The sequence below is a fragment of the Mugil cephalus genome, chromosome 18 (assembly GCF_022458985.1).
Source record: "Mugil cephalus isolate CIBA_MC_2020 chromosome 18, CIBA_Mcephalus_1.1, whole genome shotgun sequence".
NCBI classification, from domain to species: Eukaryota; Metazoa; Chordata; class Actinopteri; order Mugiliformes; family Mugilidae; genus Mugil; species Mugil cephalus.
Genome location: NC_061787.1, coordinates 5,951,904 through 5,969,131, shown reverse-complemented (window position 1 = coordinate 5,969,131; position 17,228 = coordinate 5,951,904). Strand labels below are relative to the sequence as shown.

At 42.9% G+C, this 17,228-nt stretch overlaps 2 protein-coding genes across 3 annotated transcripts in view; both read left to right on the top strand.

The window, feature by feature from the left end:
• Window positions 1-10,533, top strand: part of prex2 (phosphatidylinositol-3,4,5-trisphosphate-dependent Rac exchange factor 2) — a 94,315-nt gene extending 83,782 nt beyond the window's left edge. For both annotated transcript variants that reach the window (XM_047567874.1, XM_047567875.1), the window contains 4 exons: window positions 250-440; window positions 4,718-4,820; window positions 7,870-7,937; window positions 9,337-10,533. In XM_047567874.1, coding sequence (XP_047423830.1) covers window positions 250-440; window positions 4,718-4,820; window positions 7,870-7,937; window positions 9,337-9,382 — 408 coding nt within the window. In that variant the 3' untranslated portion in view covers window positions 9,383-10,533. The remainder of the gene's footprint in view (window positions 1-249; window positions 441-4,717; window positions 4,821-7,869; window positions 7,938-9,336) is intronic.
• Window positions 10,534-10,646: 113 nt separating this feature from the next.
• c18h8orf34 (chromosome 18 C8orf34 homolog) overlaps window positions 10,647-17,228 on the top strand; it is a 70,859-nt gene continuing 64,277 nt past the window's right edge. The window contains exon 1 of the mRNA XM_047567876.1: window positions 10,647-11,202. Within this exon, the coding sequence (XP_047423832.1) occupies window positions 11,134-11,202 (69 nt within the window). The 5' untranslated portion in view covers window positions 10,647-11,133. The remainder of the gene's footprint in view (window positions 11,203-17,228) is intronic.

Below are 17,228 nucleotides of genomic sequence, written 5' to 3'. Positions count from 1 at the left end.
ACACGGCACCTTTTTTCGTTCTGCAACTTCTTTTTTCGGACCTTTCCACCTTCACCACGCCTCCCAGTAACATAGACCTTACCCTATAATATCATCTGCAGTTTATACTGTGATCACTGTATTACAAATACTAAACCAGAGAGAAGCAACACTTCATAACATCCTCTTTTCACTGTCTTTTTTGCTCACAAACACTGTCGTCTCATGTTTCCGTGCTGCACTGACCCCTCTCCCTTTGTGTTTGTCCAGTTAATGCGTCCCCTCAACGCTCTGGAGGAGCTCTACCGCCTGATGGAAAGTTTCATCAGCTGCCGCCGCACCGCCGCCTGCCAGTACACCGCCTGCGGGGCTTCTGGAGTGGGTCTGCTCACCGTGGCCTCCGAGCTCTGCTCGCGTCTCGGGGCCACGCACATCGTCATGTGCAACAGCGGCGTTCACCGGTGAGTGTGTGGGTGCACGGGGGCTGCACGCGTCTTCTAAATTACACGTTCCCGCTCATCATTTTCTTTCTTTTTGGTTTCCTTTCTCTCGCAACTCGAAAACCGTCCTCACCTTTAACATTTTTCCGCGCTCACGAGCTCCTCCTTTCACTTCATCCTCTGCCTACGTCTCAGTTTCACGACAGCCCCTCGCTGCTCTCCTTGGTATTTTTTCTATTAATACACGTTTTTCTGCATTAATTAACAGCAGGATATTCTTCCTAATGGGGCCCATTGTTCCGCAGACCCGATTAGGGACTTCTAAGTAGGCACAGCACTTTACACAGGAAGGCGACAGGTCAATTACTTCTTTTCTCATTGAACTCTATATGCAGCTGCCTAATTCGCCGGCCGCCGAGGCCACCATTCATCAATGCACGAGGACAGAAATATCCTGATCATTTGTCATCACTGCTCCTCGGGCTCCGGCTTTCATCCTCGTCTCATGCGCCGCTCTTCCCCGTCTCCCACCCACCCGTCTCTCTGATACGGGGCCTTCGTCTTCGGTTTCCACATCCCTTTGTCTCAGTCACATGCACGCCCATGCGTTCACTGTATGTGACTGATGGCTTGATAAAGTGCCGCGGATGGAGCCGCCCGGGTTTGCCGGAGCTCTAATAGAAAGTTCCTGTCTGTGCAATGACTTCTGCTACTTTATTAACCTGCAGCCTCTATGTGTGTGTGTGTGTGTGTGTGTCTGCAGCCACAACTCACCCAGGCGAGCAGGCTAAGTGTACCGTGACACAGCAGGTGACAAGGCCTGCCATATTTAGGATTATTTGTGTACCTGCTTTCTCCTTAAACACTCTTTTGCCCTCCAAAGCTGCAGATTGATGCGCGCATGGGATTCGGTATCACAGGAGGGTGAATCACAAATGCTCCGTCTGATGCAAGCGTCCTCAAAATCAATGTCATTAACTTTGGCAGCCGAGGTTTTATATATATATATATATATAAATATATATATAACCTCCCGTACTATTGATGGAATACAGATTATGCAGAAATAAACCAATTTCGCTGTGCTCTTTTTTATTCAGATATTAATGTTGGGAAGAAAATGTAAACGGTGAGCGCGCACAAAAATCTGGAATAATTGAAAAACCTATGAAAACAAGCCAGTCGATTAGTAATGGGGGAAATTATATTATCAGTGTGGCGGCTCTCAGTCAGGCTTCTCTATTGATTGGATTAGTTGGCCTGATGGATGAGCATTAATAAGAACGAAAGCCGATATTTTCGGGGCATCAGCAGCTCGCAATATGCTGCGCTCCTTCTCCTCTCTTAATTTTCCGTCGCTCGCACAAAAACCATTACAGGGGCGAAGGAGGAACTCGCTGCCTGGCAGCAAAGCGAAAAAAACACAAACTTGCTCAAAGTTCTGATATTTTCCCTTATTCGCCTTCATCATAGTTAATGTTCAATAAGTGTACAAGTAGTTATATGCTTTTTTCCCCTCCGTCTTTAATCCCTCCTTCTGTTCACTGTCCCTCTTTCTGCTGGCTGGCGCTGTCCTCTGTCATTCTTCCCCCTCCGTTCGGTGGTGACTCTCTCATTTCTTCCCATTTATCAGTATAGACTGAGGAGTGTAAATGGGATATGGGCTGGAAAGACATAAAACAGATGGGCATAAATCATCTCGTGCTATCTCATCGACTCTAATGAAAAGAGAAACTATGCGTCCTCGCACAAACACACACTGATTTTGTGCTGTTCCTTCATCCTGCTCCAGCTGAAGAGATATTTAAAGATCCTCTGTGGGTGACATCCCCCCCCCACACACCCCCCAGTTCTTTATCGGTGTGGGAAGCTCAGAGTGTGTTCTTAAAATATTCAGGGGTGGCCTGTGAAAGGACTTCTTTTACAGTTCTCTGCGAGGAGACGATTGTTGGGTTCATTACTTTTATCCCTTCATGTTACGGCGTCGTAAAATCACGCAACAGAAAGTCAATCTCGATCCGATCGACTCAAAGTGACTGCTTCTGGCAGTAGTAAGTCCCCCGCTGCACATCTGCTCCTTCTTTCTTTTCTTTTTCTTTTTTTTTTGTTCTCAGTCGGTGTGAAACCCTACCATGAGAAAGGGGAGTTATTAAACTAACAGCTCAGATTCTGTCGCAGCGCCGCGGCAGTGTGACTGAACGAGAGCCGGTCTGGCAGTGCTGGAACTTTGGACAGTTCAATTAGGGCTGAAAAGGCCTTGGATCGATATACTAGTACAGCTTGTTATCATAGAAAGGTCACCCAAGCGCCTTGACACCCGTCACTGGCTCTCCGAGGGTTTCTCCACATGCTGCCATATCCGTGTGTCTGTGTACAAAGCTGGGGGAAACCAGCAAATCACGTCAACACTCGTTTTACACACCCTTATGCTGCGAGTGCATCGCCTCCGCCACATGAGACGTGCCGACTTGTCCTTGCACCTCTTTTCTATCGGCTGCAAACACCAGCCCTGACGACTGGAAACCCCGGATGCCTCCTTAGGTTCTGAGAGTCTGCAACAAATTTCAAACCTCTCCTCCTGCTCCGGGTAAAAGCAAAGATCAGCAGGCTTGTTATTCTCCTGATGCTGCATGTTTGCTCGATGTGATTGACTCCTGAGCGGCTAGTGAAATGGTTCATTAGTGAGGAGATGAGCGAAGGTGAAGCCGGCCGGATGCGGTGGTGATGACAGGGTGTCAAGAGAACCAAAATGCGTTGATGTAGTTGAAATGAATTTCACTAGAGTCGCAGACTGCTGAAATGATGAAAAGACTGCCCTGACTTGGAAACTTACTGAGAAATTGACAAAGAGTCAGTCTCTCTACAGACCTGGTTTTGATAGTACAGTGTCCTTGAAATAGGAAAGGGCTGTAAATTCTCATTAAGAGACACAGCATTTTGAATTATGATGTATTTAATGTCATCAACTTGCTATGGAACAACTGGATCAATATGGGTTTGAGTGTGTTTGAACCATTGATTCTGTATGAAAGTGGATTAACATGATGTTACCGTAGACTGTTGACTATTGTTGCACATGTTTGAAATAAAAACAGATATTATTTGAATAGCTTAATATAAAATGCAAATAATATAGAGGAAATATAGTAGGTAGGGGGTCCCTACTTAATCTCTCCATCAGTTCGGGGGTCCTTGGCCTGAAAAACGTTGAAGACTCCTGCTGTTTATCAGAAAAACTCACACTTGACTATGCATCAGTATTATATTAACCACCCAAAAATACAGACCCTCCATAAAAATAATTTATTTGACGTTTTTTTTTTTTTTTGTTTTGTTTTGTTTTAGTTTAGTTAGGAGCTTATGATCCATACTGCAGCCAGACACCAGGGGAAGCTCTACTCGCTTTAGTTTCACTTTTCAGAAGCTGTTCCTCATCCATCTTTATACAGTCTATGATTGTTACCTGTATGATTGCTCAACGAAGCTCAATGTGAATGTCTCTGGCCATTGACTCACTGCTGGCTAATTCAAGTGTATGAAGCTGGACTGTAAGTGGAGCTAAGGCGAGCGGGTGACACCAAGGCAGAGGTCGAGCAACTGAGACGGCACCGACTTATTAAACCAAGTGACCGTGTCCTCTTTATGCATGACTTTATTAAGTTAAATTAGTCTCCACAATTAACATGAACGGGGAAATTAGGTAGAGACTCATGCAAACTGTTTTTTCCCCACCAGGTTACAATGTAAATATGTTTAATTCTACTGCAAAGATTTAACATGGATGTCTGTGGCGACTGGAGCCAGAATTAAGTGGCCAATCAAGAGCTGCATTTTTTGATACCTTGGCATTAGCCCTATACGCACAGGATTAGTTTTACCTGAGGACGTCCTGTGATTCAGATGTTACCCCCTATGTCTGTGTTTCATGTGGTGCGTTCATTCATTCATGGGATGAACAAACTGTGTTTTATTCAAATTTATGTTCCGTCGTTGTGGCTCTGCTACTTTCCATCTCACTCCAAGGCATGTCAGAGGCAGTTTTAATTACCTTGCAAATTATAATGGATAATAAAAATAGATTTTCCATTCCTTTGCTGATGGACACATTAATGGTTGATTTCATGGTTTCATCTGTCTAAACGGGTGAATAGTTCAGTGCCATCTCAACTATGCTCAAGTCAAACGAAAGTTGTGAAAAAAGTAATTTGCAGTGTAATTTTTACTTTTAGTCCCGTGTGAATATTGCTATAATCTTCACTGTCTGAGTTTGAACCTTTTGTTTTATCTCTGACCAACAGCTGCACCCTGAGCGTGACACTGGAGCAGGCTATCCTGTTGGCCCGAAACCACGGCCTCCCCCCTCGCTGCATCATGCAGGCCACTGATGTCATGAGGAAACAGGTATGTGTCTTTCTGTGGCAGTAGCATTTTCCCTCTCAGAATGGATCCACAGTGCAATTTCACCATCCCAAAATCATCAGATAATGATTCATTGAGTCAAGTGTTTTAGCATCTCTGGGCAATGTCTTGATTTCTCCCAAGTCAGCCAACATTAGGAATATTTTTATATCATAAAAAGTGTTAGCTGCATAATAATTCATTTTGCATTTTCCCCCTTTTTCACATTCTATCTGATTTCAACCATATCAGATACGCACTCACTGTCTCCAGAATGTAAATCCAGACCAAATGACAGAGTAATGAGAGGCTCCACAGACTGGCTGAGAGTTTGGAGCTGGTTTGTTTACCTGCACGTCTGTATGCGGTCAAGGGAAGGAATTCCTCTTTGAGTACATAAACATTTTCACCCTACAGTGCTCAGCGCTCTCTGTCAGTGGCGTAGCAGGGTGTAGTGAGAGGAGAGGTTAATCAAGAAGCAGAGATCCTGTAGGAGGAAAGGCTTTTCATTTCTGCTCCCAGAGAAATGGGACGGCAGCCAGGAGGATGCAACTCTGTGCATTGTGTGACCTTGAGTGCTGCTGTGTGTGTGGCTGGGAAAGAAGAAAAAAAAAAAGTCATCATCTTGTGAAAGATGTAATGTCAGATATTTATCATTTTCTATGACATGTTGCAGGTATGGATATTTACCGGACTGCAACTTTTCCCGATATTAGATATTTTCCGCTCCCTTTGCGTCATCATTGACCTAGACGCCACCGAGGAGAGATCGTTCAGTCCTGATAGCGAACAGAGGAGAGTCTGATCTGCTGCGTCTGTTTGTCCTTGCTTTCAGACATCAGCTGATGAAATCTGTTGAATATGAATATCACCCAGGGCTTGAATGACACCTCTTCTTCCATGCTGAATAGTCGTACCTTACTCACAAGAAGGTTATCGGCTGAGCATTTGGTCGCGGCGCGGCCCATCCATCAAGCCCAGACAACCATCATTGGGAACGAGAATGCATGAGTGATTTGGGCAAAATGGATTTAAACCCAGCTTGATTTATAAATTTCACTGTAGGAATTTACGGTATTTTGCAATTACGTACACTATATAAACTAGTTGATAGGAAAGGTCATGGTCTCAACCTTCTTTTTCTGCTTAAGAGAGAGACAGCATTTTTACTATTTTTATAAATGCTGAAACGTGCTTTTCAGTCGGCAAATGCAAAGACAACTGGCACTACAATTAAAGTACATATTTAACAACCAAGTAAGGCCTCAGGAAAATATCACATTCAGTTTTTAGGTCCAGATACATCATGTACATGTAAAGCGGGAATATGAAAACACGCATTTTGAATGCTTGAACAGATGCTCATTACATAGCTCTGCACGACTTTCCACTGTTTGCACATTTCTGTTTGTTGGACAATCATTATTTTTTTCTTATTTTATCCGTTGCACTGTTAAATCTGTACCCAGTCTGTTGGTTGGTTGGTCCACCACTGCAGCCCAAAATGAAATATCTCAATAACAATCGGAGGGAATGGGATGAAATTTGGTACAGACGTGCATGTTCACCACAGGGTTGATTGTAAGAACTATGGTCACATCGTCTTTTCTTCTAGCGCCATCAACAGGCCAAAATTAGATTTTGACCGATACTTGCCCGATACAAACACCAGTAAAATGAATTACATTACAGTAACTATTCTTCGTTATTCGTTAGCCAATGCTAACATGCTAGATAGTTTATATTAGACATTATAGCTTATAATGTTTGCATTGCAAGCTTGTGGACATGAGTATTTACAGCCAATCACTTTACTTTGATTAGCATTGCTATCAAATGTATTTTCGTCCTCCTCTGGGTGCTGTGTCCTTCAGGGACGTCAGGGGGCATCTCTGTCCGGAGGCATCAGCGTGGACGGCTGTGATAGCCATCCAGTGATTGCTGATGCTATCCTGTCATGCTGACGTAACTCGGGGCAGACAGTAAGGTGGCAGACCGCAGGGTTTTGACCGAGAGGTCGGCTAATGCACTGCATCGGCCGAACGGTACCTCTCTCCTGAAAGAGGAGACACGTTAACGCGTTTGAAAAAAAATGATTTGATTGTGCATTTTCTGCTTACGTGCGTGTGCGGCACAGAAGTAGAGAGCGTGCATTCGTTAGCGCAGGTGTTCGTGCCTACAAATTGAAAGCCTAAGTTGGTTCCTGCCCCCTTGCAGTTGTGCATCTGCCGACTCTGCAAACAGCCGGCAGACGAGAGGAACATTAGTAAAGAGCAGACATGTTCCTGACTGGGCATAATCAAATGCTGCCTCACACCAACATGCACGCACACAATGAGGCAGCCTATTCGTCTTCCAAATTCCTTACTACTTGCTTTTATTTCCATACAATGAATATTCTGCATGTGTTGTTGTAGAAACACATTTTGTTTTTCGTGTGCACCACGTCTACTTGCACTGAATGTATAATATGTATAGGATGCTATTTATTCTAGAATTTATACCTTTTCCCTCACTTTTGGGAAACTCATGTCATCGAATACTGGAAAGCTTTTGTTTTTTTCCCACCAACATTGTGTAGCTACCCTGTGGACCCAGCAGACTTTTAAACTATATGCGTCTTTTGTTTCTGAATTTATGACTATAAACATATCTGTTCGACGTTAAAGGCCAAGAGAGAAGCTTACGGAAAGTTAAACCACTAAAATCAACTTAGCCTTCCAGTTCTTCCCGCTTAACCTAAACCTTCAGAAAATTATCATTGTAGATGCACCACATAAAGTATAATGCCAGATGAATTTCAATAGTATTGCTCAGCATTTTATTCTCCCCAAAAGCTAAATCACCAGACTCTTCTGTGTCATCTTTTATACGCAGAGCTTTGGGCTAAAGCCTTTTCAGTACTCAAAGGGCACAAATGTTCTTTGGCATATTGTCTAAGCTTTATTTAAGCTCCTCTCTCTGTGGTCTTCTTAGCTTTTATTTATGGCTGTTGCATTTCAACTTGTGACACGATGTCATTAATTGTTGATGCTCGTTGTTTGTCTCTTAGGGGGCAAGAGTTCAGAATTCTGCTAAGAATCTGGGAGTGAGGGATCGCACGCCGTCATCAGTACCAAGGTAAAAAGTGCAGCTCCTGGTCTATTTATGTGCAGCAACATCAGTGTATGAAATGAAGGGATCTTTGCATTCCTTCCCCTCAAGGCAACTATTAGATTCAGTTTATGGGTTTAAAAATCCCAACTACAAGCAGTTTGTGTTGAATTTTGGATGTTGGAGCTTACTTGAATGCACCAATAAGACTTTTTAAAGGACAAGTGTGTACGATATATTATGGGAATCTGTAAGTGTAAAAGTTTTTCTTTAGTGTAACCACAACTTATTGTGTTTTTTGTTAGCTTTAACTGGCTTTTGTGAAAGCCTTTTGTATTTTTACACCGAAGTGTTGATCACTGTAGCTTCTTCTACACACCTGGTGGCAATCTGCAACCCCACCACTAGATGTCACTAATACACATAAACTGGTCCTTTAAAATTCTCAGTTCTACCAACCTAACATGGGATTATTTGTGTACAGCTACACAATAACTACCACATAAACTAACTTTAATATCATGAAATGCATGAAATTAGTTTAAATATGTGCCACCGTTTGTTAAGGTTTTGCAAATGGTCAGCAAAATGTGTTAAATATAAAAAAAAACAACATGGAGAAGCATCCAGACGTACATGCATTTGTACAGTCGATCTATGTGCGTGTACCTTTTGAACAAAATACTAATTTCCCTCGGATCAGAAAGCTCTGTAGCTCCAAGCCGAGGACAAGGACCGTCTCAGCCACGTGCTTCTGACATATAGGTTTTCTGAGATAAGCAGCCTTTTAGTGAAACTGACAAACACAATTAAGTAGCGGGATGATTGCTGCTGAGGCACTGGCCGTGGAGCAAAATTGCTGCACTCTCTTTGGTTCATGTCATAATTGTTGCAAAGAAAATGGCAGACGCCGAATATGCAAGTGTACTTTGTGGATGAAGGGTAGATGGAGATTCTCCCTCCCACTTCTCTGCAGATGAAAAAGACTTGCCGGCGTGTCTCCCTCGCACCAACATGTGATGTGAACTCGTCCAGACTTAAAAGATGCAGCTGATAATTTAAACTGCAGGCGACAGTTTAGGATGCAGGAAGTCGAACTGATCAATCACCAGTAACAGAGAAGTGAAATGTGTTGCTAAAGTAATGTTTTCTGCTAATCAAGCCGGCAGAACTGACCGTGTTATGCCTGACTGATTGATAGACTGCACACGCAAAGCCATTTTTCAGAGTATGAACATAATTAATGTTTGACTTTGTTGCACGAAGTTGGATGTGTGCGTCTGAGGATAATTACCGCTGCGGTGCTGACGGCTTTCTTCCCGCTTATACTGCAGCCTCAGTAGTTTCCTGCTTGTTGTTCAGTGCTTACCCCGCGACACGTTGAATGTAATTAAATGTCATGTTGCATGCGTGTTTCTCTGATCAGGTTGTACAAGCTGTGCCAACCTCCACCCCCAGATGGTGATCCATAATGCATTGCATCCAGGAAGATGCAGAAGAAAGTCCTGAGAGGAGCTTTGAGTCCCAATCATCAAAGTTTTCCCTCCACCGATAGATTAACCTTATGAGAGAGAATTATTGGGTCCATTTTATACAGTATATGTCCAGACTTGCCGCCTGAAGTGTAAATAGAAGAATTGAACCGTAAATAGTATTTTAATACGTTAAGATTTTCACTGTTGTATTTTATACATATTTGATTTTTTTTTTCTATTATATCATGCATCTGACAAGACGAAGTTAAAGAAAAAAAAAAACATCAGCACAATGGAGTTAAATGGAGTGGATCCCATCAGTTTGCTGTCTTCTCATTATGGGCTCAAAACCATGTTTGTTTGTTTTTTATGAGGGACATTTGCATTTCACCTCATTAGTTTAATTTGCATATGAAAATTAAAAAACAACAACAAAAAAAACAACAACAGTAAGATGATATCGATCGGAAGGATGATGGATTTAATTTGGCTTTGCATTTGTTCAAATTAGCCAGTGATTTGTCTGCGTCTGTTCAGCTCTGACTTGGGTGCGTTATCACTTCTGTCAGTGGTGTTTAATCAACTCACGTTAATTGACACGGTGTTCATCCACTTGTAAATACACATATTATTAAGCAGAAATGTACTGATAGAGGCATGATATTGTTTCCCCACTGTGTCTGGATTTATCCCGTGCATGCAAATGAAGGTGTTCAATGACTCATCAGTATTAACATATAGTCTTTTCCAAGAAGTAGAGCTGTGAGCTATATTCCTTTTATATATATATATATATATATGTGTGTATATATATATATATATATATATATATATAATATATATATATATATATATATATATATATATATATATATTGACAGTACTCAGGATTAAAGCATCTCTTTATTACTTATTATTGGATGTTGTTGTAGAATGGATGCCTGGCTCACTACTATGCAAAGAAGTAATGAAATGCATCGATAAGCTCTTGTGGTGTTTCCTAAACACTGTGACTGCGTTTGATCGGTGTGAAGAAAAACATATATATGAAGGATGATTTTTTTTTCTGCATAATTCCATCAAAAAACTAAAATTCTGACATGTATACAGTTTGTAAAAAAACAAATATATTAAAGCTGATAACAGTGCGCATTTCTGTATTTCTTTACTCTGCACATAAAGTAATGGTGTTATCATTTCAGAAAAAAAAAAAAAGAATGGGCAATGGCCAATGCTTTCATTGATTGACTGGTGAAGTTGCAGCTGTTGAGCAATTTATGTGCATTTTTCCACCACGCTCCTGCGCTGATGCTGAGCCCAGTGTGCTGGTCTGAGCCCGGTGGATGGATGGGAGTGGCTGTGGCACTGTTCACACTGGCAGCCAGTGAGCGGAAGATTTGTAATCTCTGTCACAAAGCCGCCCTGCCATTGGCTTCTACGAGGAAGCTGCCGCCAGAGAGTCAGAGAGGCGACGAGCTGCGGGGAAGGTCCCGGGCTGTCTCTCCTCCACGATGAGCCGGACTCAGAACCTCCTTCTCCGCACTTGACGCGCGAACCCGTCTTGAACTTAACGCGGCTCCAACCTCTAGTCCTCCGGGCGACGTTTTTCCTCTTCTTCCTCCTCTTCTTCCTTCTTTGCACGTTTTAGTCGCCGAGGCGCCTCTTTCTGAAGGACGAATGACACCGGCTCACCTCATGATTTCATTCCGCTGAAAAGCCCCCGCGAGGCGGCACAACAGTTTCTCTCCATGGCGTCTCCGCAACAGTCGAGAATTCAGTCGTATCTGGAGAAGAATAAAATCGGACCCTTGTTTGAGGTGAGTGCCCGAAATGAGCAACTCCGAAGTTACGGGCTTTTAAAGGACCATTGCCTTGCACCAGACTGCGTTAATCCAATTTATTCACAGTTTTGTGTACAATGGCGAGCGCGCATCTGCAACGCAAGCTGTGACAAACTGTGGATAAATTGCATTTTCACTACATAGACCCGGTGTGTTGCAGATGTTAAAAGCAAACAGCTGCATCTATTTCCACACACCGAGGGAGCGCGGTTACAGCGTCCCACGGCGCTCTCTCCCACACCATCGCAGAAACCCATAAATGATTATTAGCCGCCGTGTTTACCCTCACATCTCACTGCCTTTCGCATCTCTGTGAGTGATTTGCATTTCAGAAGATGTTGCTGGAGCCCACACTCCGCCGCCACTGGCACTGGCACAGTTTGTTGGAAGTTGGGGTTACTCAGAGGAAGCCAGTCGGTTCAGACTGCAACTGTGCACGGCTTAACCAGCCACCGGCGTGTTTTTGTCAGTCAGTGGGTCCGTGTGTGTTTACCGTGGGTGACGTCCGAGCGACCCGGAGGAGAGAGCATGACTTCATCGTTTGTTTGCCGTCGGATTAAGTGGTGGAAGCGAGGCTGCTCAGGTGTGAGGCATGATCGAAGCGAAGGCATAAAACACCCAGCTCAGACGCAGCAGTTCTATAAGTGCCTTTTTTTTTTATTCTCCCCCATCCCTCCTTTTTCCCCCTTCTTTTTTATGATAGAGTGGAATGACGTGCTTTCGCACAATGTGTTTCACAATGTGCTGACGTTTCACTTCCGTGCCTCAGCTGGTGGACGCGGCGCAAACGCCAAGTGCATGAAAAGCAGACGCATGAAAAGCGAGGCCTGTTTCAGCACCGTGGACAGAGAAACACGGGGATCTCCTCCAGGCCACATCAGTCAGCGAGGCTCAACTGCATGATGATAGGCCTCAGTGTGCTCTCCTCACTCCACCACCAGCACCACCACCTCCACCCCTCCATCTTCTACCTGTACTCCCCTCCCAACCTCTGTTCCCTGCCTCACTTCTCTCCCCATCCGTGTGCTTTCCTCTTTATTCCTGGCTCCGTGCACAATTAAATTGTGTCTCCTTTATCTGACAGTTGAAGATGATTAAAGCAAAGTGCTTTAATGGTCGGCGAGGTGATTCTTGCCGGGCGGATCAAAAGACATTTGTTTGGCGCGTCTTTCACACGCTGCATATTGCTCCCTGATGCGTGTCTTTAGGTTGCCACACAGGCTTCTCGCCTCTCTGAATGGCTTACTGAAGCCCGTGCAGATGTTCGAGGGGAAACCAACGGCGGTAAAGATGAGGCGTAGTAAGATCAGGATAGATGAAAAACCTCCTGGGTCTGTCACTCTCTTCATGAGAACATGATGTAGCTGCTGCCCTCCTGCTGCGCTTGAAAAACCTCGGCCACTTTATTGTTGCTCCAAACAAAATGCATCCATGCGCATTCAGTTGTGAAGAGAAGAAGAATCCAGGAGGGAGAGAGGCTGGAATTCTCTCTGTAATTTGCTTTTGGATCAGACGCGGAGAGCCGGCGTTCGCAGACGTGATAGTACAGCTGTTCTGCTGAAAGTTTGAATCCAACGCGAGGGCGACACTTGCAGCTAAATTGCATCAGTTTAAAGTAACACAGCTTCCATTCCGGTTACAAGAGCAGAATGTGGGATCATTTTCAAAAATTACGGGGCGCGCTTCCTAAATTGTTCTGAGGAAAATTCAGACAAGACGCTCCAAGAGGATGACCAGAGACAGAAACACGCTGGATGTAGCATAAACCAATTAAGGAATAATGTAATTTCCTGTACAGTTGACTAGTAACACAACGCTGACAGATTCAGCAGTCGATGGCATAATTGCCACGGAAAGAATAAATGAACTGTCTCCTCCATGTTTCAAATTGATCTTACGTTGTTGGTGCATAACTTACAAACAGCTGTACATTAGTCTTTAATGTAGGAGCCTATAAAGTTCTTCTACTTATGGTTGAGTCTGGTGACACACTGAGGCCTCTCTGTATAGACCATAGACGACAATTATTGGTTGGTTTATTAGATAGATTTAGCTCCATCAAATTCCTCAATATGTGTATGAGCCACTGATTGTGTATGAAGTTGGATGTTACCATAGACTGTATATAAATATGCACAACACGTCCCCACTTCCTTGCATTGGCCAAACTGATGCTATTTTCCCAGGGATACGGCGGGCGCCATATTTGGAGCAACTTTGGAGTAGGGATGGATGGATGCTGTGAATTCTGGCGTCAATTTGATACGGAGGAAGGAAGCTAGTGTCACTGATACGTCACGATCTTGTTTCCATTAACTTATTAACAATATAAAACAATTTAACAATGTAACAGTGTAAAATTTCAACATTTCCCCTTTTACTGCACATAATTGTTTTAGAAAAAAAGTAATTAGTGCAAAATAAGAAACAGGAATAATGTAAAGAACACAACAACAATGGAAAATTCAGTGACAGCAGTCAGTTAAAATAAGTAAATAAAAGATGCAATTGCTCAGAGAGGGAACTCATTCATTGACTCATGTCCATCAAAGAAGTGAGGCTGCATCCCGTGTAGTTGTCTTCTCTTCCGAGTATCGACACATTTCAGTAGCGACATCGGTTCCAGGTGTGCGATGCTGCTGTGATGCTAGGATTTCAGCGTCAAACTCTGTCCTCATCCCACCTTTCTCTGCAGGCAGAGGGGGAGACTTGGAGTATTCTGCTGGACGCAGAAAAGAGATCTCATCACGCCAGTATTGATCTGATACCGATACTGGCCTTAGTATCGATGCTATCGATATTTAGATTGATTTAGAGCCCTACATTGGAGCCAGAGTCTGAACTGTAGGAGAGCGGAGCCACGCTTCCTCCAGACTCACTGGTGTTTTTGTTTAATTAATACCACACTCTGCTCTACCTCCGACCGTTAAAAGGAAATGTTGAATTATGTACCGCACTTATTTTTAACAATAGTTTTTACAACTCTCACAGTCGCACAGGAACGCTTTACGGGTGGTCACCATTATGTTACATCCTGTTTCTAGAGCGTCAAATAACTAACTAAACCTTATCCAAGAAAAAAATGACACTTGAGCATGTATCAGCATTATATTAACTACCTAAAATCACTAGAACCATCCTTGAAATAAAAATATTTGACGTGTATTTTAGCGTTTTAGTTCCGTCCACTAACACGGAGGAGGTGGAGCTTATGACCTGTACTGCAGCCTCCAGCCACCAGGGGGAGCTCTACTGGCTTTGGCTTTGGCTTATACAGTCTATGGCATGTACCCTAAACCTTTATTTCACCCCCACCACTCCCTCCCCAGCACACAGACGCAGCATTAAACCTTATGAGTAACAGCAAATTTACTCTCTCTGATGAGACACAGCTTATGATTTGCCAGAGAATTGATTTTTTTTTTCTCCCCCTCACTTGCTAATGGAATGGTTGCTTTGCAGAGATAGCAAGCTGAGTCAACACTGGCGGAAAATTCGCCCCCCCCACAAAAAAAAAAAAAAAAGCAAAGCAATGGCTCTCCAGCTCATTGTAAAGCATCACCAATATTACCCGAAACACCTTCCCTTCTCCAGTCACCAAATATTTCAGGAGGTCTTGAAGAATCCTCGGCATCAAAGCACATTACATGTTCTGTCGCTCTCTTAAAAAAGATATTACAGTTTTATCCTCCTTTGCATTTGTCAACATAGCAGAACCGCTTCTCTAAAAGAAGAATCAGTATAATTCTTTAATCTTTGCTTTATCAAAGAGGAGCCGCAAGGTCCCGGCTTTTCAACTTGTGTAAAAAGGAGCAGCAGGTAGAAAAAGGAGCAGTGTTCACAGGCAGACTGAGTAAAACCCGCTCTCATGTTCCTCCCTGCTGGGATCTGTCAGTCATATCTTAGGCCATGCACTGGTTTTTTTGGAACAGTGAGCAGATGGATCACATAGATGTAGCCTGGATCAAAATATGCCTCTGTAATGAACATGAACCGGTCATGTAGAATTATAACAGAGTTCTGGGAAAGAAGTGAAGTCACTGTTCACAAGTTAAGTCTGACTTTTTCCTTTAGTGATTTAATAGCTTGAGATATAATAATGATGTAATGATATCTATTACAAACCGAGTATGTTTTTTTTATTTTAGCTCTGCTGATATTAATGAGGTGCTCATAAGTGATAAACTGGATCTGATACATATTTTATAAAAAGAGAAACTCTAGAGATGAATAAGGCTGAAAATGCAGCTCAGAGGCGTCACTGTGACACGACAAGACGATTCTTTGTTTTTATGATCTTTAAATATGAGAAGCATCTGAATGTTTGATCATTTGTGTAACTGTGTCATTTGATAAGTGATAAGGTTTTATCAGAACGCATAGTTTTATCAGTAATAATGAAGTGTAGATTTCTGGATCAGATTATAAGAGGTTTATAATTGCACAGATGAAATCACATCAAAATTTATTTGTATGGCTTCGCACAAATAAAAACACAAAACATTATAACAGGAAACGAATCAAGAACCCCACACCCTCCATATATACACATATAAGTACACTCACACATACGCACACTCACAACCATATACACACTAAAAGTTGTTAACAAGACATGGCAGGACACTGAAGCTTGAGGCAAGGTACATGGTTACAGGAAAGTGCAGGTACACTTGAATACTTGATCCCAGAGTCAGCTTTTTTTACAAAAAATAAATAAAACATTTCAAACAGCAACACCCGTAAAATTCCACAACACCAGCACTACTAATAGATATCACCACGACTCAACTTTCCTTCTTGGTTATTAATTTTCTGAAATATCTATATTTTTACATGAATGTCCAAACAACTAATTTTGGTGTGGAATGGGGCTGCATGACTCTGGAAAAATTTCTGGAAAAAATGTGAATCACGATTCTTTTGCTTAGAATTGAGATCACGATTCTTTGGCACGATTTTCATACAAAATGTTTATCGCACTGATGAACTTTAACAAAACAAACCATTCAAATTGTCTTTCAAGTAGAGTATCAAACATTGAGACTTCCTTAGAATGTACTGCATATGTTTGAACAATAGGCTTGTTAGCTCGTTAGCCATCATTTAGCTCTCTTTACCGCGGACTTCTCTCCGCTTCTCTCCCTCACTGTTTCCACACACTCATCTGCAGACGCTTCCTCCACTGACAGAACCCCGTGTTGTAAAGACGCTTTACCATAGGTCGAGGGAGGAGTCAGCGGCTGTGATGCCTTTAGGGGCGCTTGAAAAAATCCGGGAGGAAATGAGAACATTCGTTTGTGATGTCGCTCGTGAAATAAAATGCTTAAGAATTGTTGATTCGAAATGAGATCACGATTTATCATGCAGCCCTAGTGTGGAAGCAAAATAGCCCAAGATCTCATACATCTACATGTATACAACACTTCTACTCTCTGTCGTGCGAACATTTACATGCGAAGAATTCATTGTTTTCGTTTAGTTCTGCTGGATGTGATGAACCGCGTGGATTTTGAAATCGATAAACCTGCACTTTGTTCCAGGCAGTAACTTGCGTAAAGGAATTCAGACCCTCTTACTTTCTTCTATTGCTATTGATGTTGCTGCTCACGCCTAAAGTTAAATGACTTGGCTTCGCACCATAGATTTCTCTTGAGTGAACTGCACACCCGCCCTTGTAGCTCTTCTACCACCACGCTGTGCTCAGGGTCTCGGCTGTAAAGAGGAGAGACTCGGACACATGCACGCCCTGCCTGACCTATCGATCCGCTCCCTCAAGAGCTAATTTATTGGACTGGGCGCGATTGGGTTTAGGTTATTTTCACGGACATTAGCAGCAGGATGCCACGTCTCAGCTGAATGATATTAGTCCTGCATGCATGTGATGTGTTGGCCGTGTTGATTGATCACGTAGTTAGCGTTAGGAAACCACTAATTTCTGGGAAGTTGTAGACAAATAGTAGAGAATCTATCAAATGTCATACATGTTTCAAGATATTTAT